Below are 22,462 nucleotides of genomic sequence, written 5' to 3'. Positions count from 1 at the left end.
CACACACAGTACACACACACAGTACACGCACACACACAGTACACGCGCACACACAGTACACACAGTACACACACACACAGTACACGCACACACAGTACACGCACACACAGTACACACACAGTACACACACAGTACATACACACACAGTACACACACACAGTACACACACAGTACACGCACACACACAATACACGCACACACAGACACAGTACACGCACACACAGTACACACACAGTACACACACAGTACACACACACAGTACACGCACACACACAGTACACGCACACACACACAGTACACGCACACACACAGTACACGCACACACACAGTACACGCACACACACAGAGTACACGCACACACAGTACACACACAGTACACACACACAGTACACGCACACACAATACACGCACACACACACAGTACACGCACACACAGTACACACACAGTACACACACACAGTACACGCACACACAGTACACACGCAGTACACACACACACAGTACACACACACAGTGCACGCACACACACAGTACACGCACACACACACACAGTACACGCACACACAGTACACACACAGTACACACACACAGTACACACACACAGTACACACACACACAGTACACGCATACACACACGCACACACAGTACACACACAGTACACACACACACAGTGCACGCACACACACACAGTACACGCACACAGTACACACACACACAGTACACGCACACACAGTACACACAGAGTACACGCACACACACAGTACACACACACACAGTACACACACACACACAGTACACGCACACACAGTACACACACACACAGTACGCGCACACACACAGTACACACACAGTACACGCACACACAGTACACACACACACAGTACAAACACACACACAGTACGCGCACACACACACAGTACACGCACACACACACAGTACACACACAGTACACGCACACACACACACACAGTACACACACAGTACACGCACACACACAGTACACACACAGTACACACACACACACAGTACACACACAGTACGCACACACACAGTACGCACACACACAGTACACACACACACAGTACACACACACACAGTACACACACACACAGTAGACGCACACACACACACACAGTACACGCACACACAGTACACGCACGCACACCCACGTGCTTATTTGAGTCCACCCAAAAGAAATAAACCCACAGAGGTCACGGGCGAAACCCATGCGGAGCAGGGGGAGATCACACGAACTCCGCACACACACGGTGTCACGGCCTGCACCGGGGCCGCGAACCCAGGGTCCTTCCTCCCCCCTTCTCGCTGCGCGGCACCGCCACCCCGGCTCCCCCTCGAGCCTTGCCGCAGCGGGGGCAAGGCTGGCGAGGCGGGCGGGCGAGCGGGTGGGTCGCAGCTTAGCCGCCCTCGCCTTCGCCCTCTTGTGTCGCCCGAGCAGCCGAGCAAGCAGAACGGGCGCACGCTGAAGAAGAGAGCCCAGGACTTCCTGCTGCGCTGGAGCTTCTTCGGGGCGCGCGTCATGCACGGCCTCACGCTCAACAACGCCTCGAGCTTCGGTGAGCGCGGGTCCACCGTCGCCCGGCGGGGCTCCTCGACCCGGGCGGCGGTGCCGGAGGGAGAGATTGCCGAGCCGGACCGGCCACGTCGGGTCGGTCTGCCTGTTGCGGTGCCAACCTTGGCGCAGCGGGGTTGAGATCGTTGGACCATAATACAGGTGTTTTGTTGGGGGGGGTTAGATCGCGTAAATGTATAAATGTGTGGTTAAACCCGCCGCCACCCGACACAGCCAACTAGTGAGGTTTAACTCTTTAGTTCTTTCGGTAAAGTCACGTAGAAAGAAAATTAATTTTAAACAATAGAGTACGACGTTTCGATTGCAACACGAGCAGTCGTCATCAGGTAGAACTACATTTGAGAGAGACAAAACACAGACACGGAGACACACAGACAGACACACACAAGCAGAGAGAGACAACACAGAGACACAGAGAGAGACACACAACATAGACACACAGACAGACACACAAGCAGAGAGAGACAACACAGAGACACACAGAGAGTGACACACAACATAGACACACAGAGACCCAATGCCTCTGTGTGTCTATAGAGAGAGAAGGGGGGGGGGGGCAGAGAGAGAGGTGGATCTCCTGGAGCAGAGAAATTAGCATGTCAATGCGAGAGCTGTGTGGATATCCAACCCGCGGTGGCAGGGAGAGAGAAAGACCCAGCAAGTCTGCTAAATTTTAGAGAGAGTTTCGTCACGTAAACAGAACGTGGCCAATTCGTCACGAGTACAGCAACGCCGGTTGTGTGTTGGAGAGCCAAGCCACAACATTTACAATCTGAGCACGACGTTTCAGCAGTTATTACAACCAGCTTCGCCAGGCGACAACCAGATCGTTGGACCCTACGTTTGGCGCGCCACTGGCACGCCGTCGTAGCCGCTGGCCTAATGTTGCCCCAAAGTCGCTACGTGGTTTGAGATTGTTGCACCTACAGCAGCTCGACCCCGCCCCAAACATTCGCCCCAAAACGTTCCGCGTTCCGCGAGCATCGCGTTCAACCCGTGCCGAGCAGCGTGCCCGAGCGCTTGCGGGGCGAACCTTCGCCGGGCAGCGGGTCGATAATAGGGACGGCGAACGTCGCGCGTCCGTCCGACGCGTCGGCGCAGCTCGCTCGTGACGTGCGCCGCCGAGAGTGTAGGGCGCTGCAACTGCTCCCGCGGCCAACTGGGCTGGAGGGCCCATGGCGCCCCGCTGTCCCCCGCCGGCGTACCCGTGCTGGTACGGGCGGCGGCGCGCAGCGATTGAGCGCGACCGCCCACACCGAACCGGTCCCGGGGCTTCCCCGAGGCGGTCGAGGGGTCGGGCGAAGCGAAATAACAATGAGAGCCATCTTCTTTGTGAATGCCGTGAGAGTAGCTCGGAATTTCAAGAGCCGCAATCCGTCTGCACCGGACCTGGGCCTCCCCTAGGTCGACGATGAGACGTCACGAAGCAGCAGTCCGTAAGGAGCCACCGCATGCGGCTCTGGAGCCGCGGGTTTTGCCGACCTCTTTCCGAGGTCGTCTCAAATGTGTACCTCGTGCGGTGCACATAGCTGTCAACCCATGCGGTTTGCCCCGTGTTCTGGTGCAGGGAAATTTAGTTTTCAGGTCCGTACGGCATACAGCCGTTTCAATACGGGCAACAATATTTCTTTTGTCTATTTGTTTGTGTTTCTCCCTTGTGATGGGAACTTCGTTGAGATTTATAAGGGGGCACCGGGGTGACCAATAAGGTCTGAATTGGTCTGTCATCAGGGAGGGCACTGATAAGGGGTTGACAGGTACGTGAATACGAGACGGTGGTGCTTAATAAATAACGGTCACGAAGGAGCAGTCCTTCAAGAGCTGCATGCAGCCGCAGGTTGCTGACCTCTGCCCTTGGTGGACTCAGCCTCTAATGTGTACCTGGTGCGGTAAATAAATAGTCAGCTGTGGGGAGACAAAGGCAGCAGGGTGACGGTGCTGGCCACCGCTGGCGAACAGCACCCGCCTGAGCGGCCTGCTCAAGGCCACGCGGGGGATCTTTGTCATCGTTCATTCGGGGAGCGAGCGGTGACGGAGCGGCGGCTGCGGCGGTTAGTGCTGCGCCACGAGCCGCGACCGCTGGCACCAGTTGCCATCGATGTTCTGCACCGGCCTTGGGCCTCCCCTAGGTCGACTCGGCCTCAAACGAGTACGTGGCGTGCGGCGCGTGCGTCAAAGGTCGTGGTGCCGGCCACGCACGCTCCTCGCGTGGCACGCCGGCCTTCGTAGGCGCCGGGGGGGGGGGGTGGGCGGTCGGGGTTGGGATCGTTGCCTCTGTGTGTGTTGGCAGGCTCGTTTCACCTGATCCGCATGCTGCTGGACGAGTACATCCTGCTCGCCCTGGAGACTCAGTTCAACAACCATAAGGAGCAGGAGCAGCAGAGCCTGCTCGACAAATACACGCGCAGCGGAGGTGTCTGTCTCGCGCTCACACGGACACGCGTGTCTATCTCGCACACGGACACGCGTGTCTATCTCGCACACGGACACGCGTGTCTGTCTCGCGCTCACGCGGACACGCTGTCTGCCTTCCATGCACACGGACACACGAGTCTGTGGTGCAGGCATAACGAAGCTGACCCCTGACCTTCCTTGCCCCGCCCCCCTCCCGCCGTGCACCTTCCAGACGCCAGCCGCGCTACCCTCAGCGCCACCCCCAGCTCGTGCTTTCTGGCGAGCCGGGCCAAGGCTTGCTTGGCCCTGACCCCAGGGCCCGAGAGGGTCAAACGCGAGTCCACCGCTCCGGCGCTGCTGCAACCTTTGCAGCAGCAGCAGCGGCAACAGCAACAACAGCAACAACACGCTTACCACGACCAGCAGAGGCACCACCACCACGAAAGCCAACAGCATAATCATCATCAGCAGCAGCAGCAACAGCAGCATCATCAGCAGCAGCTGTCACCCATGAGATGCGGCCTCTACTCCTCCATGCTGGGAAGCCACGAAGCGACTCTTGCAGGTGAGGTCCCTTGGAATCATCGTCATCATCATCGTCGTCGTCGTCGTCATCATCGTCATCGTCATCGTCGCCGTCATCATCGTCGTCGTCGTCATCATCATCATCGTCGTCATCATTGTCGTCGTCATCGTCGTCGTCATCATCGTCGTCGTCGTCGTCATCATCATCGTCGTCATCGTCGTCGTCATCGTCGTTGTCATCGTCGTCGTGAGCCATGGTCTATCCACTGCTGGATGAAGAGCTTCCCATGCCGTCGCTGAGCTTTATAAACGTGGATGCAACCTCAGTATCACTCAGCTGTCACGTACTCACACTAGTCTCGTACTCACACTAGTCGTGTACTCACACTAGTCACGTACTCACACTAGTCACGTACTCACACTAGTCACGTACTCACACTAGTCACGTACTCACACTAGTCGTGTACTCACACTAGTCACGTACTCACACTAGTCACGTACTCACACTAGTCGTGTACTCACACTAGTCACGTACTCACACTAGTCACGTACTCACACTAGTCGTGTACTCACACTAGTCGTGTACTCACACCAGTCACGTACTCACACTAGTCACGTACTCACACTAGTCACGTACTCACACTAGTCGTGTACTCACACTAGTCGTGTACTCACACCAGTCACGCACTCACACTAGTCGTGTACTCACACTAGTCGCGTACTCACACTAGTCACGTACTCACACTAGTCACGTACTCACACTAGTCGCGTACTCACACGAGTCACGTACTCACACAAGTCGTGTACTCACACCAGTCGTGTACTCACACTAGTCAAGTACTCACACTAGTCGTGTACTCACACTAGTCACGTACTCACACTAGTCACGTACTCACACTAATCTCGTACTCACACAAGTCGTGTACTCACACCAGTCGTGTACTCACACTAGTCACGTACTCACACTAGTCGTGTACTCACACCAGTCGTGTACTCACACTAGTCGTGTACTCACACTAGTCGTGTACTCACACTAGTCACGTACTCACACTAGTCACGTACTCACACTAGTCGCGTACTCACACTAGTCACGTACTCACACTAGTCACGTACTCACACTAGTCGTGTACTCACACCAGTCACGTACTCACACCAGTCGTGTACTCACACTAGTCACGTACTCACACTAGTCACGTACTCACACTAGTCGTGTACTCACACGAGTCGTGTACTCACACCAGTCACGTACTCACACGAGTCACGTACTCACACTAGTCACGTACTCACACTAGTCGTGTACTCACACTAGTCTCGTACTCACACGAGTCACGTACTCACACTAGTCACGTACTCACACTAGTCGTGTACTCACACTAGTCACGTACTCACACTAGTCGTGTACTCACACTAGTCACGTACTCACACTAGTCGTGTACTCACTCTAGTCACGTACTCACACTAGTCACGTACTCACACTAGTCACGTACTCACACTAGTCACGTACTCACACGAGTCTCGTACTCACACGAGTCGTGTACTCACACTAGTCGTGTACTCACACTAGTCGTGTACTCACACGAGTCACGTACTCACACCAGTCGTGTACTCACACTAGTCACGTACTCACACTAGTCACGTACTCACACTAGTCACGTACTCACACGAGTCTCGTACTCACACGAGTCGTGTACTCATACTAGTCACGTACTCACACTAGTCACGTACTCACACTAGTCACGTACTCACACGAGTCTCGTACTCACACGAGTCGTGTACTCACACTAGTCGTGTACTCACACTAGTCACGTACTCACACTAGTCACGTACTCACACTAGTCGTGTACTCACACTAGTCACGTACTCACACTAGTCGTGTACTCACACCAGTCGTGTACTCACACTAGTCTCGTACTCACACTAGTCACGTACTCACACTAGTCGTGTACTCACACTAGTCACGTACTCACACTAGTCACGTACTCACACTAGTCGTGTACTCACACTAGTCACGTACTCACACCAGTCGTGTACTCACACCAGTCGTGTACTCACGCCCCCGTGGTTTCGTCGCCCAGGCTACCCGACAGGTCACCCGGAGCTGTCGCTGAGCCGCGGCAGCGTCATCATGAACCAGCCGCCTCCGTCGTCGTCCTGCCGGCCCGCGGCCCCCCCCGAGCGCGGCGAGGGCCGTTGCGGCCCAGGGCCCCCCCAGGTCGAGCCCCCCGCCCCGCCGGCCCACGGCTACGCCGAGGCGGCCTACGACGACTCCCTCGACTACTATCCCGGCAGCAGCAGCAGCAGCAGCAGCTACGGACGATCCCACCACCACCACCACCAGCAGCAGCAGCAGCAGCTGCAGCTGCAACACCACCAGCACCACCAGCACCACCATCGGCATCAAGACAGCAGCAGCGATGGCAACAACAGCCACCACAACCGTACGGGCAACAGCGTCTGCAACAACAACAACAACAACGTCGTCGTCGTCGTCGACAGCAGCAGCAGCAGGAGTCATAACAGCAACAACGGCGGCGGTGGCGGCGGTGGCGAGCGCTCGCAAAGCAACGTCTACGCCACGTCGCCGTTCCGCCAGCGTGGAGGCTACGCGGCGCCGCTGCCGCCGCCGCCGCCGTTCCACGCGGGGGCCGCCTACGGCCACGCGGCGTTCGCGACGGGGCCGCGCGGCGGCTGCGGAGTTGACGGCGGCTACGGCTACGGCTACGGGCTGCCGACGGGCGGCGAAGGTGGCGTGGACGCGGGGTTCTCGTGCCCCGCCACGGGCCCAGGTGACCACGCGGAGGGCGCCGTGGTGGTGGTGGTGGTGGCGGGGCTCGGGGGTGTTGTTAGGCATTGAGGTTTAGGGGGTCGCGGGGTCAGGGGAACGCGGGGGTTGTGCGCTAGGGTGAGGGGGTTTGAGGTTCGACGTGTTGGTGCTTGAGATGAGGGTTCAGGGGGGGTGTGCCGTTTTTGGCTTACGATTTTAGGTCGGCTCAGCCTCAAATGAGTACCCGGGTGCGATGTGTGAACTTTGTCACCCGGGGAGACAAAGGCGGCCGGGCGTGGTGTTGGCCACCCAACCCCTCGTTGCGCCGTTCCGGCCTTCATCAGCTGCTGCTCGCTAACAGCACTTGCCCCTACAGCCTGTTCAGGCTACACCGTGGGTGGATCTTCGTCTTGTGTGTCCGTGCGTGCGAACGCCCGAATGAACTAACGGCCGCCCCGATGGTTCCCCGCCCCCCCGCCCCCCCCCCCCCCCCCCCCCGCGCAGGCTTCTACGGCGCTGGCGCCCTGGCCGGCCGTGCCGTGCCCGTCATCAGCTGCCACGGCGCGTCGCGGGCCCCGGAGCGGCCCGACCCCCTGGGCCTGCTCTGCGGCGGAGAACCCCCCGGTTACTACGGCGACGCCAAGCATCACGGTTACTACGGCGACCGCAAGGCTGACGACGGTTGCTACGGGGCGAGGAAGGCGGAGGAGGAGTACAGCTGCTGCACGTCCGCGGGTGAGGAAGGGGGCAGGCGCCAAAGGCGGCGGCAACGATCACAGTCCGTGTGGCGGGCGCAGCCTATCGTGGCCTTGTCGCACACACAAACACAAAGACAAAGATCCCCCGCACAGCCTTGACGGACAGTTGGGGCTAAGTGCCGCTAGCGAGCGCCTTTGAAGGCCGGCACGGCGCGCGATGGGGTGAGGTGGCCAGAAACCACTCCCGGCCGCCTTTGTCTCCCCAGTGCTGTTGTTTGCACGGCGCACCAGGTACTAATCTGAGGCCGAGTCGACCTAGGGGAGGCCCAGGAACGGTTTCAGGTAATCGTCACTGGTGTTGGCCGTGAGCGGGAATCGATCCCGGGTCGCCGGGTTCGTAGCGCTAACCGCTCCCCCCCACGCACATTAACAGACACGCACACATATACCTTCTGTGCAACGTGTGTGTGTGTGTGTCTATCTAACACACGTGTCGCTTGTAGGTGCGTGCTGCCACTCTGACTCCCACGCTACTTTCGTGTCCAGGCCATCTCTTTAAAGTGGCCTTCCCCCTCGAGTTTGGCCCGTTGCCCCACAGATACGTTTTCGTTTCCTGCTTTTCATGCCTTGCGTATTGGGATCCTCGGATGGAATGCGCATAATACATTAGAATTCTTGTAAAGTCACGTTGAAGGGAAATAATAAAATAATAAAAAATTTACATAATAAAATAAAATTCTCACGACGTTTCGGCCACAACACAAGCAGCCGTTCTCAGGTGAAGAAACAGAAGAAACAGAACTGTCGGAAAGACAGCGCTCCAATGAACACCTGAGGACGGCTGCTTGTGTTGTGGCCGAAACGTCGTGAGAATTTTATTTTATGATGTTTTATTTTCATTATTTTATTATTTCCCTTCTACGCGACTTTACCGAAAGAACCAAGAAGATGAATCCCTGCAGTCACGAAAGCTTTAAATCGAAATGTATTGTTATATTATTTTCTAATATGTGTATCTCGGTCACATGACTGCATGTGTCTATCTATCTAACACGGGCATGCCCATCTAACACGTGTGCGTCTATCTAACATGTGTGCATCTACCTAATACGTGAGTGTGCGTGTGCGTCTATGTATGTACGTTGAACTTCTTTCGCACTGTACGTAGCCAACTGTGCCAATGGGAAGGACAGCAGGTGTGTGTGTGTGTGTGCATGTCTATCTGACATATGTATGTGTGTATGTGTCTGTCAAACACTTATATGTGTGTGTCTATCTTACTCGTGGGTGTGTCTGTCTATCACGCATGTGTGTCTCACACGTGTGTGTGTGTGTATAACACGTGTGCCTGTCTAACACGTGTGTGTGTCTATCTGACACGCGTGTGTGTGTGTGCGCGTGTGTCTCTGGGGAGCGGTAGTTTAGCGGTTAGCGCGCTGCGCTACGAACCTGCCGACCCGGGTTCGATTCCCGCTCACGGCCACCACCAGTGACGATTATCTGAACCGGTCCCGGGCCTCCCCTAGGTCGTCTCAGCCTCAAATGAGTACCTGGTGCGGTGTGTAAACATTGCCACTGGGGAGACTAAGGCGGTCGGGCGTGGTGCTGGCCACCCACCCCCTCGTGTACCGTTCCGGCCTTCATATGTGCTCGCTAACAGCACTTGCACCTACAGTCTGTTAAGGCTATATGGGGGATCTTTGTCTCTGGGGAGCGGTAGTGTAGCGGTTAGCGCGCTGCGCTACGAACCTGCCGACCCGGGTTCGATTCCCGCTCACGGCCACCTCCAGTGACGATTATTTGAACTCGTCCCGGGCCTCCCCTAGGTCGACTCAGCCTCAAATGAGCACCTGGCACGAAGTGTAAACATTACAACTAAGGCCTTCATAGGTGCTCGCTAACGGCACTTGCCCCAACAGTTTGCTGAGGCTATACGGAGGATCTGTCTTTGTCTATCTAACGCGTGCGTGTGCGTGTGCGATGTCCGACAGGCAACGCGAACGCGTCGCTGTCCCAGTGCATGTACGACAGCAGGGCGGCTCTCTACAGCTCCCAGCATGGCTTGCACTATGCCCAGCACGTGGCGTTGCAGCAACCGCAGCAGCAGCAGCAGCAGCAACAGCAGCAGCAGCCCCTCCCGCCCATCGCCACCGTCTTCATGGACCAGATCACGGGCGAGAGCTGAACCGACCAACGTCCGCCCGGCACGTCCCGGGCGGCTACGGCGATCGTGATGATCTGCAACGGCCGCGGCGACGTTCAGCGATCGATGGTGTAGATGCAGAACCTCGGCTACGATTTCACATTAAAGGTGGACAAGACGGGCAACCGCGTCAGGAGCAGCGGAGTGGTGTGTCGCCGTGAAGTCTCCTTCTTCCGTCGTCACGCGTTGTTACTGTCCGTTTTGGATGGCCAACAGTCACGGCACACTGCTACTGGAGAGGTTTTTTTTTTTAATTTCCCATTTGTGCATCCGGAATCCGCATGGTTTTGTGTGGTGGATGCGGTTGAGGGTGGACCACGAGCGATGTTCAGCACCGCGTCCGATCGTCAAAACCAGCAGGATCAGCCTGGGGTTGCCACCCTTCCGTCTGATGGACATGGCAAACGAAATCCATGAGTCAGCGCGGGAAGAAAAGGAATAATATCTCACGGTCGCGGAAGACGGTAGGGGGGGGGGTGGGGGGGAGAATCACGTGGGCACGCATCGTCTTGAGTGGTGAATTATCTTTGTTGTTGTTGTGTTTATTATTATCACGCAACTGACAAACAAACGGGCACTGCACAGCAGCTTCCACGTGAATGAGGACGATCCCCGGGGAGAACCGGGATGCTTGGCAACTCCACCGCACCATGGAGTGGGGGGGGGGCGGATCAGCTGTGTTTTTTAAAATTTTGGTTCACATTTTTTTTATTTACCCAGCCCCTTGATTTATCCGGGTCGCTGGTAGACTTGAGTAGGTAGCACGTGACTGTTGTAGCTGAGGCACAGATATTATTTTCCGGTCGCTGGTAGACCAAGCTGAAATTCAGCCTCGCTTCAACAAATACGCAGGCTACAGTACAAAGACAAAGCCCCCCCCCCTCCCCCCTTTCGTATAGCCTTAGCAGGCTGCTGGGGCAAGTGCCGTTAGCGAACATCGATTAAGGCTGGCACGTCACACGAGAGGATGGGTGGCCGGCACCACGCCGGATAATAATTTAGGGCTGAGTCAACCTAGAGGAGGCCCAGCCATGAGAGGAAATTGACCTCGTGGTCACCGGTTTATAACACGGTGTGCTAACCGCTGGGCTACCATTCCCAGCACGCAAAACATGCCATCAAGTCTGCATTAACCACCCATACTTGTGGCATATTTTGCCACAAGTACGCATGGTTAATGCCTTGCATGCCACGGTGACGAGATGTTATCTGCCTCGCCTAGTATGCGAGAGGGTCGTGGGTTTGATCCCGACCCTGACGCCTGCTGTATATTTGGAGTTTGCGTGTCACTCTCTCATCATCATCATCATCACCACGGTGGCTTGGAGATGTTAACTCCCTCGCCTGGTATGCAGGAGGTCAGGGCTTCGATCTCGACCCTGACGCCTGCTGCATATTTGGAGTGTGCGTGTCTGTCTCTCATCATCATCACCACGGTGGCTTGGAGATGTTAACTACCTTGCCTGGTATACAGGAGGTCGTGGGTACGATCCCGACCCTGACGCCTGCTGCTGCTGTATATTTGGAGTTTGCGTGTCTCTCTCTCATCATCATCACCACGGTGGCTTGGAGATGTTAACTCCCTCGCCTGGTATGCAGGAGGTCGGGGCTTCGATCCCGACCCTGACGCCTGCTGCTGCTGTATATTTGGAGTTTGCGTGTCTCTCTCTCTCATCATCACCACGGTGGCTTGGGGATGTTACCTCCCTCGCCTGGTGTACAGGAGGTCGTGGGTTCGATCCCGACCCTGACGCCTGCTGCTGCTGCTGTATATTTGGAGTTTGCGTGTCTCTCCCCCGTGGTGGCGTGGATCTTTCTCCGGGTCCTCCCGTGTTCCCCTCCACATTTAGAAACACGCGCTTCGAATATTTGGCTGCTGTACATTTCCACGTGATAAGCCACTTAGTTGAGCTATCATTTGTGGCGAGGACAAAAAAATAGTTATACATCTTAATGGGCCTTAGCTGGTGAAATAAAAAAAAATATTTTAGATTGTATCTATTTTGTGTTTGAACATCTTTACACTTCCTGTTATATTTCCCTACTCTCTTGTTTTTTTTCTCATCATTTCGATACTGGCAAAAAAAAGGTCCCATGGATGGTTCGGATGGTCGTGTGTCGGACGTTAACTTCAGTAGCAGAGGTCCCTTCCTTTGTTACGGTCACAGCGGTTCTAAAGTTCGACAGAGAATTGCTTTTTTTGCGTGTTAAGTTTGTTGTGCTCCCCTACCCGCACCTCCGATTAACACGGTTGGCTACGCACATTGCGAACCAAGGTCTACACACACACACGTGTGTATACACAGATCACCTCCTGTACTGCGACGCACAACCCATCCCGGGAAATGCTGTGACTGGCGGACGCATCCTTTATTCTGCGTTACTTGCAGGGATATTTGTTTTTCATTGTGTGTCTGTGTGTTTGTGTTTCTCTATAGCAGGATGATGTTTTTTTTTTACTTATATATGAAGTTTGCGCTTAGTCCCTGCATCTGTTTACATCGTTTACTGGAAGAGAAGGATATTTTTTTAAATTTTGATTTTATTCCCTGTAGGAGGAACGGATATTGTATCCAGCTGTGCCATAAGAGGCCACCACCATCGTCATCACCATCGTCATCACCGTCGTCGTCATCGTTATCGTCTCAATTCTAGATTTGAAGCTTTCGTGACTGCAAGGATCCATGCTCTTTGGTTCTATTCGGTAAAGTCACGTAGGTAAAAAATAAAACAACAAGAATCACGACGTTTCGGCCACAACACAAGCGGCCTTCATCAGGTGAAGGGATCAGATTGTCTCGAGGACAGCGCTGGAGTGAAACACAGCCTGATGAAGGCCGCTTGTGTTGTGGCCGAAACGTCGTGATTGTTGTTGTTTTATTTTTTACCTACGCGACTTTACCGAATAGAACCAAAGAGTATAGAGTATCGTTATCGTCGTCATCATCGGCCACGGTCAATCCACTGCCGCATTAAAGGAAGACGTCACCGCCACAAATTACGATCGCGCACATCAACGAACGATCCACCCAGTGCCCGCACATTTACCGATCGCATCGCTCCGTCTCCGTGGTGGACTTCCTCTCGGGCGCGTTCCGTCTCCTTTGCTGCCACTCCGTTATTATCCTGCTAGCCACGACGCGTCCTACACAACCCAGAGACTCACATAGACCCGCACTGAATACCAGAGACTCACATGGACACGCACTGTGACCCAGATATTCACATAGACCCACACAGAGACCCAGACACTCGCATAGACCCGCACTGAGAAACAGAGACTCACATAGACCCGCATTGTGACCCAGGGACTCACATAGACCCACACTGAGACCCAGAGACTAATATAGACCCAGAGACTCACATAGACCCACACTGAGAAACAGAGGCTCACATAGACCCACACTGAGAAACAGAGACTCACATAGACTCGCATTGAGATCCAGAGACTCACGTAGACCCACACTGAGACCCAGATCGTAACGGAGACTTACATAGAGACCCAAAGTGTGTTTAGAGTATTCCGGCTACTTTAAATGTCCACGTGATAAGCCACTTGGTTGAGCTATCATTTGTGGCCAGATCGCTTATTAAAAATAACGTCTATAGAAAAAAACTGTTTGAGTTTAAGAGAGTGGGAATGAAGACGTAACCGTGGAGGAGAGTCAGCGGGCCTGGGCGCGGAGTGCCACGAGGAGGAGGGTGCTCGAGACGATCGGTGGAGCCGCAGCCAAGCGGCACGTCCGGCTGCGGAGACGGAGCGGCGAAATGAGCCCGAAATGCGCAGGAGCCACACGGATGGTCGCATCGCGCCACCGTGGGAGATGGCGGCTGCTTTGGGGAGGGGAGAGGCGTTCATCCAGCAGTGGATAGACCACGGCTGATGATGAGAACGATGATGACGACGATGCACTGGGTGGCGAGTGTTGGGAGTAGCCGACCACCTTGTGAATTGAACGCACGTAATATCGGTGCCCAGCCAGCAGTGGATAGTTTGTGGCTGAATGATGGCGATGGCGATGACGATGATGGAGGGGGAGGAGGAGGAGGTGGTGGTCGCAGGGAGGACACGAGTCGACCATCGTTCATCTCCGGGTGTCGCCTGCAGTCGGCCGCCCTGCACGAGCGTGGAGCGGATCTATTTGCATCTCTTCTTTGGTTCTTTCGGTAAAGTCACGTAGAATGAGAATAAAATAATAAATTGATAAAATAAAATAACACAATAATATTCTCACGACGTTTCGGCCACAACACAAGCGGCCTTCATCAGGTGAAGGGACGAGACGAGACTTTACCGAAAGAACCAAAGAAGATGAATCCTTGCAGTCGCGAAAGCTTTAAATCGAAATTTATTTGCATCTCGATTTGAAGCTTTCGCGACTGCAGGAATCCATACGCTTTGGCTCTTTCGGTAAAGTCACGTGGGAACCAAAGAGTACGGATTTATTTTGTTATTCGCGGCGTCACGTTCGGCCGGCCGAGAGGCGACGTCGAATGACGGGGGCCGAGAGGCACGCGGCTGAGCCGGACGTTCGCGGCCGAGCCGTGCCGCAGCTCTCCTGGCCTGACCTCTTCAGCGGCGCGTTGTCCGACGTTTCGCTCCGCGTTCCGCGGCGGTGCTTCTTCGTGGAACTCGACGGAGCCGTTCGCTTGTTTTTGTTTTTTTACCGTGCTCCCCGAACGATTTCGCGCCGCTGGGAGCTGCTGCTGCCGCCGGTGATGGCCGGTTGCTGGTGGAGGTCGCGCGGCACGTGGAGCGAAACGTCGGACACCGTGGCAAACGACGCGCGGCGCGGCGAGGCGACCCGATAGCGCGTCGGCGGACAGGAGGCTGCGGCGGTGTTGTTTTTGTGTTGCACTGCGAGAAGGGATGGTCTCGCTCTTTATTTAATGATCCTTGCGTGTGTGTGTGTCTGTGTTTGCGGGTGTGTGGGGGGAGCGGTGGTGTAGCGGTTAGCGCGCTGCGCTACGAACCCGGCGACCCGAGTACGATTCCCGCTCACGGCCAACACCGGTGACAATTATCTGGGCCTCCCCTAGGTCGACTCAGCCTCAAACGAGTACCTGGTGCGGTGTGTAAACATCGCCGCTGGGGAGACAAAGGCGACCGGGCGTGGTGCTGGCCACCCACCCCCTCGTGTGCCATGCCGGCCTTCATAGGGTGCTCGCTAACAGCACTTGCCCCAACAACCTGTCGAGGCTATTACGGCGGGATCTTTATATTGGTTCTTGTTTAACAGTGGGGAGCGGTGGCGCAGTGGTTAGGGCACTGTTGCTACGAAGCGGACGACCTGCGTTCGATTCCCGCTCACGACCAAGAATGCGTGAGCCCAGAGTTGGGCCTCCTCCCCAACTTCGGTCGGTCGACTCAGCCTTGAATGAGTCTGCTCAGTCTTAAATGAGTCTACTCAGCCTTAAATGAGTCGACTCAGCCTTGAATGAGTACTGCAACCTGGCGCGGTGTGTGAACATCAGCATCGGGGAGACAAAGGTGGCCGGGCGTGGTGTTGGCCACCTGCCACTTCTTGTGCCGTGCCGGCCTTCATAGGTGCTCGCTAACAGCACTTGCCCCAACAGTCTGTTAAAGGCTACACGGGGAATCTTTGTTTTTAGTTGTACCAGTGTCGGAATTGATTACCATTGGAGTTTGTTTTCTGAAATTTGTTTTGGAACGAGCGTGATTGAGATAATTAATTGCGTCGTGAATTTTTAATAAAAATATTTTTTTCGTACAAGAACTCTGTCGTTCTGCCATGCTTTCTATTTGTACACGATATTTAATGTTAATATGCAACAACAGGTAAAAGTTCAGACTTGCAATAGCTCGCTCACCCCACCGCTGGTAGCAACGGCGGAGGGGGGGGGGGGGTACCTCCACTCTCTTGAGCCCCTTCTAGTGGAGGGTATTTTTGGCCTACTCTTCCACCCTGGCGCAGACGTTTTGTAAGTGTGGAGGGAGTACAACACACTCCTACCCCACCACGCGCGACGTGCCGATCATAGACGAACTGTGCACGTGCAGCCACTTTCACTGCTGCTGGGTGGTGGGCAGAGGCTGTTGGGGGGCTTGGGGAGAGATGAATTTGATCGAAAGCTTAATATTGTTTTTTTTCTGGAGGAGGAATCCGATGAGCTATAAAGCTCTTTTTAACAGATGTCCAGTAGAGGCGGGTAAGAACGTCACAACAACAAACGCTACAAAGGCACGAAAGAAGTGCAAAGTACAAGAGAGGTAAACAAGTCACCCAAACACACACAAATTAAACTAAACCATCCGCATCCTACCAGACAAAAGCCCACTGAGGTATTACATTGTTATAAAAAGCGACCTGGTCACAAACGATAGCTCAACAAAGTGGCTTATCGTTTGGGCATTTATAGCAGCAAAACAATCTAAATAGTCTAAACGCATGCGTCTAAGACACTTGCCACCTTCCTTTCAATTGTTGCACCGGGAGAAGGAATCGAACCGGCCCCCTCTGGATCGCAAGCCACGGTGGCTAGGAGATGTTAACTACCTCGCCTGGTATACAGGAAGTCGTGGATTCCATCCCGACCCTGACGCCTGCTGCTGTATATTTGGAGTTTGCACGTTCTCTCTGTGGTCGCGTGGATTTTTCTCCGGGCCCTCTGGTTTTCCCCTCCACATTTAGAACCAACATCACCCGTTTAGAGTATTTGGCTGCTATAAATGTCCGCATGGTGATAGGCCACTTCGTTGAGCTATCATTAGCGAGCCAGGTCACTTATGAAAAAGACCTGTATAGCTAGCTCAGTGGGCCTTACCTGGTAAAATAAAAAAAAAATAGTTTCGTTTTAGTTTGAGTTTGATAACCATCACAACACTGCGGCAGCATCTCTAGTAACATATGCTAATCATCGGCTACTTTTCTGAGTGTAGCAATCACGGACTGCGTATTTCATTATTTGCAACAGAAACCTGCACCAGTGTTCTGGCTGGGACACAATACACGTGGTGTCCCTCGATTGACGTAGCGGTATATGCGTTCTCAAATAAAAAAAAACACGACCAATACGCTTTAGACGAAAGTCAGTAAATGGCAAATGCCTTTTCCCCATTAATTTAATACTTCCAAATTAAGGACATACAGTATTTCTGAACGTCATTCCAACTCTCCTCCAAACCTAAAAAATAAATGCAATAAATATCACGTCGCGGTCTGCTTTTCGCTTGCAAGTTTCAGATTTACTGCAATACACCCGTCCTTGGACGGGCAAAAGGCGAGTTAATAATAATGATAGTAAAGAGGATAAATATTAAAACGATTGAATCACAAAATAATCATGAACTCACCAAAAGATCTGCCACATGTTTGGTTTGACTGGGGTGGCGATGTGGAGGCGTTTCTGTGGCACGACAAGGGGACGCCGTGACGCTATCGCGAATCAGAATCAGAATCTCCAATCCGATAAGCTACAAAGCTCTTTGCTCACATATGTCACAGTCGCGGATCGAAGCCTGCCCGGGTGACTCCTCGTTGCACGATCTAGCGGCCGCGTGGCTGTGGGTTAAATTTCGTTCACGCGGAAATTCGATTTCGTTCATCGAAAAACGTGGCCGAAATTCGTAAATTGCGCTCACGCGAATTTTGGTGCACTGTGTTCTTAAATCTCGGGATACCCGTGCAGTATGTTGTTCAAAGATAGAATATGTTTTATATGGACATTGGGAAAACTGGTTCCGAACGGGACGAATGATCCGATGGAAACTAAACTAGTTTTCCATGATAGAGTTTTTTTTTGGGTCAGATCGTGTGAACATATTCACGCGAATATATTTATGCGGTCGGACCCACAAACCTCCATTGTTGATAATATTGGTCACGAAAGCCATCTTAAACTAAACGAGTTTATTTTTTTATTTTTAGGAAATTGTTTTGTTGTATTACTCGACACTTTGACGAGTTTGTTTCTGTGTGTAAATCAAGGCGGCTTCCGCTATTGTCACTATCGCTGCCACTTGCATGATAGGAGCTAATTGGGCCTGACAACTCTTGGTCCGTAGATATCTTCTTAATCCGTCCATCAAAGGAGCACAACGATTGTAAAACGTGTAAACAAATCAACGCCCCCTGCGCAAACCCCAATGCACACCTGTGCACTGTAATATATGTGTATAAACTTGAATGGACATGTATGCACATGTATACACCTGGATACACTTAGACACACCTACATCCATCTACGCACCTACATCCATCTACGCAAACATACACCTGTGTACACCTGTATACGCCTACACACACAGGTGAGTACCTGTATATACCTATACACACACCTGCATACACCTATAACTGTGCACACCTGTATACACTTGTGTACACCTGTGTAGATACCTGGGGGGGGGGTCGGGGAGGTGGGGGGGGTGAGAACTCAGGTGCGTGGGCGCTCATGTGTTCACAGGTGCGGGCCACTGCTAACAATGTTCACATGGAGGGGTATGGGGCCGGAGGGGGGAGGATGGGGGCAGTGGTGGTGGTGGGGGGGGGGCACTTAAATTCCTTCGGGCGTGGAGGATGAAGGACTTCGCGTGGTACGTGCCAAGGTGGGGGTTGTAAAGTGGCACAATCAGTGTTGGCGCGTTGTCGCGCAGGTAATTGTTGCGGGATGACTCTGCAAGAATGGGAGGGGTGGGGGGGATTAATTATCCGGTACAGACTGGAGGCTGAGCGCGCATTCGGCGTGACGGTGGCGGTAAGAGAATATTTGGAGTTGCCACTCATCCCCACGTCACGTTCTCTCCGCTCTCATCTCACTATACTACCCTCCACGCACTCTCCTACCTCTCCCCTCTCATCTCACTCCACTCCCCTCCACGCACTCTCCTACCTCTCCCCTCTCATCTCACTCTACTCCCCTCCACGCACTCTCCTACCTCTCCCCTCTCATCTCGCTGTTCTTCTCTCCACGAACTCTCCGCTCCAATAATCGAGGCTTTCTTGCAAAAAAAACCAAACTTCTCGCCAATTCTCCACCGCTGCTCCCACAGTGTGGAACTCCCTTCCCCGGACCCTGTGGCCCGTGCTGCCGACTTCCTGCCCCTGTTCAAGTCCAGGCTCTCGGCACCTTTCCGCGTCTCCTCGCTCCCCCGGTGGCTGACTTCCAAAGCGTCTTGAGATTCGGCTGATGCACCGATGCACCGATGTTCTCGCCCAGGAGCAGTTACCATCATGACGCGAACTCCGCTCATCCTCGCAGCAGCAGTAGCAGCAGCAGCTTTTGCCTCGCGATCAAACAAAGGCGGTTGTCCACCGCCTCCGCGGCCGTCTGGAACGCTCTTCCTTCTGATACTAGGAAGCCACTGGAGCTCATGCACTTTTAAATCATCATCTAGATTGACAAACTCATTTGTTTAGAACCGCTTTTTTTGTCTTTCGTTTTTTGTCCTTCCCCCGGCACCTCCGATTAGCGCGGTTGGCCACGGACTGTGCGAAATAAGTTCAACATGCGTACGGACATCATGGGACACCCCTTGCCAGTATCACAAAATGAGAACCACTTTGTCGCTAATGCAGACACGATTCCTTGCAAAAGGTTTCTGTTTGGTGTTTTCACATCTTAACACAAACTGTTTTATTATGGCCATAAAGGGCAAAAACCTCTTCTTATATACGTATGGACATTGCGAGATTTCCACAAACGCAGTCCTTATCTCGCCGCGACAGCCCCCCGATAGCAGAGTTGATAAGATTCGAAACATTACATTGCCGTGTGAAGTTGGTCGCAATTCTCACGCTCACGCGACATAGGAGATACAATCCAAACGAGATAATAGAAACGAGACAATACAAACGAGACAATACAAACGAGACAATACAATCGAGACAATACAAACAAGACAATACAAACGAGACAATACAATTGAGACAATACAAACGAGACAATACAAACGAGACAATAGAAACAAGACAATACAAACGAGACACTACAATCGACACAATACAAACAAGACAATACAAACGAGACAATACAATCGACACAATACAAACAAGACAATACAAACGAGACAATACAATCGAGACAATACAAACGAGACAAAACAATCGAGACAATACAAACGAGACAACACAAACGAGACAACACAAACGAGACAATACAAACGAGACAGTACATGAAATACAAACAGTTGAGTTGAGTGAATGATATAAATGAGACGAAAAAAATCTATTTATCAAATCGCCCCGCAGAAAACACCAGAGGCAAAGACCCCCCGTATAGCCTTGAGCATCTATTTGGGACAAGTGCTGGTAGCGAGCGCCTATGAAAGCCGGCACGGCACACGAGGTGGTGGCAATGTTTGCACATCGCACCAGGTACTCATTTGAAGCTGAGTCGACCTAGGGGAGGCCCTAGGACTGGTTCCAAAATATTCGTCACTGGTGTTGGCCGCGAACGGGAATCAAGCTCGGATCGCCAGGTTCGCAGCGCAGCGCATACACGCATATATATATATACACACACATGTACACACAAGCATACACACACGCGCATGCACACATTCACATGCCCACACACATACATACAAAAACAAACATACACGCGCACTCACGCATGCACACACGCATGCACACACTCACGCATGCCCCCACGCACACATGCACACGCACACACACGCATGCACATATAAAAGACAACGATCCCCCATATAGCCTTAACAGACTGTAGGGGCAAGTGCTGTTAGCGGGCACCTATAAGGTCGGCACGGCACACGAGGGGGTGGGTGGCCAACACCACGCCCGGCCGCCTTTGTCTCCCCAGTGGTGATGTTTTTACACACCGCACCAGGTACTCATTTGAGGTTGAGTCGACCTAGGGGAGACACAGGATTGGTTCAGATAATCGTCAATGGGTGTTGGCGACTCGGGTCGCCGGGTTCGTAGCGCAGCGCGCTAACCGCTACACTACCGCTCCCCACACACAGACACACACACACAGACACACAGACACGAGTCCAGAGTTCGTTCGGATTGAGAAACACGTTCTCGTTATCTTCCTTAAACATTTAAAATATAAAAAAAACAAATCCAGATCTCGCCCTGCAAGCTGCAGGTGCTGTCATTTCCCAAGCCTCAATTGCCTCGCCTCTTTATCTCTTTATGATGGGCGGCGGGGGGGGGGGGAGCTTGGTATGGGGGTATGGGAAGGGAGAGGGGGGTTAGGGGGTAAGGAAAGGGGTTACGCAGGGGTCGGCGGCTCTCTGTCATTCCACGTTAGCAGGGAGACGGGGGAACGGTCGGTGAGTGGGGGAAGCGGTAGTGTAGCGGGTAACGCGCTGCACCACGAACCTGGCCACCCGAGTTCGATTCCCGCTCACGGCCAACAACACTAGTGGCGATTATCTGAACCGGTCATGAGCCTCCCCTAGGTCGACTAAGCCTCAAATGAGTACCTGGGTGCGGTGTGTAAAAATCGTCACTGGGGAGACAAAGGCGGTCGGGCGTGGTGCTGGCCACCCACTCCCTCGTGTACCGTTACCGGCCTTCATAGGTGCTCGCTAACAGCACTTGCCCCGACAGTCTGTTAAGGCTACACGGGGGATCTTTGTCTTGTACCTGTCTATGGACGTGTATAAGTGATGAGATATATATTGTATGTTCTGTATTACAATTGTATGCACGTGTGTGTATATATAGTTATAATGGGGAGTGGTGGCGCAGTGGTTAGCGCACTGCTCGACAAACCCAGACATCCGGAGTCGTCTCCTGTTCACGGCTAACATCAGTGACAATTGCTGAGCCTCCCCTAGGTCGACTCGGTGTGTAAGCGTACATCAGTAATCCAGAGACATAGGCCTTAATAGGTGCTCGCAAAAAGCACCTGCCCCAGCAGCCTGAGTCGGCTACGCCCGGGGTTGTGTTGATCTTCGTGTTAGTTTGTGTGCGGTCTCCATAGCCACGCGCAATTAAACCTTTTCGCAAACACCGTGACCAGCGATTGTTAAATCTGCGATTGTAATATTCCGCGCGATGCCTTTGGTGCAACGGACTTGTCACCAGTGCCGGATTATCCTCGACAGGGACGTGCGGTAAGGGGAGGCAGAGCGTCACCTGTCACACTCCAATGAAAATAGCTGTTACGATAAGAAAAATAATCATCAAATAAAATAAATATTAAGATTTTTTTTCACTGATCTGTGTTATAAATGTCATTTCTGTACGATTCCAATCATTTTTATAGTTAAAATCGCCAAATTTGCCGAGCTCCGCTGCAAATACAGGAAGAGACGAGAGGTGAGGCAGCGACGAGCTCAGCCTCCCCTCTGATT

At 53.2% G+C, this 22,462-nt stretch overlaps 1 protein-coding gene across 1 annotated transcript in view; it reads left to right on the top strand.

The window, feature by feature from the left end:
• Positions 1-15,914, top strand: part of LOC116953318 (uncharacterized) — a 43,419-nt gene extending 27,505 nt beyond the window's left edge. Inside the window, exons 14-19 of the mRNA XM_076074939.1 lie at positions 1,458-1,575; positions 3,883-4,005; positions 4,219-4,551; positions 6,587-7,297; positions 7,780-8,010; positions 9,965-15,914. Coding sequence (XP_075931054.1) covers positions 1,458-1,575; positions 3,883-4,005; positions 4,219-4,551; positions 6,587-7,297; positions 7,780-8,010; positions 9,965-10,158 — 1,710 coding nt within the window. The 3' untranslated portion in view covers positions 10,159-15,914. The remainder of the gene's footprint in view (positions 1-1,457; positions 1,576-3,882; positions 4,006-4,218; positions 4,552-6,586; positions 7,298-7,779; positions 8,011-9,964) is intronic.
• The last annotated feature ends 6,548 nt before the right edge of the window (positions 15,915-22,462 follow it).

Source organism: Petromyzon marinus, chromosome 51, assembly GCF_048934315.1.
Source record: "Petromyzon marinus isolate PM22_M1 ecotype Great Lakes invasive population chromosome 51, UKy_Petmar_22M1.pri1.0, whole genome shotgun sequence".
Classification (NCBI taxonomy): domain Eukaryota; kingdom Metazoa; phylum Chordata; class Hyperoartia; order Petromyzontiformes; family Petromyzontidae; genus Petromyzon; species Petromyzon marinus.
The sequence above is the reverse complement of the archived record's forward strand: the minus strand, read 5'-3'. Positions and strand labels throughout refer to the sequence as shown.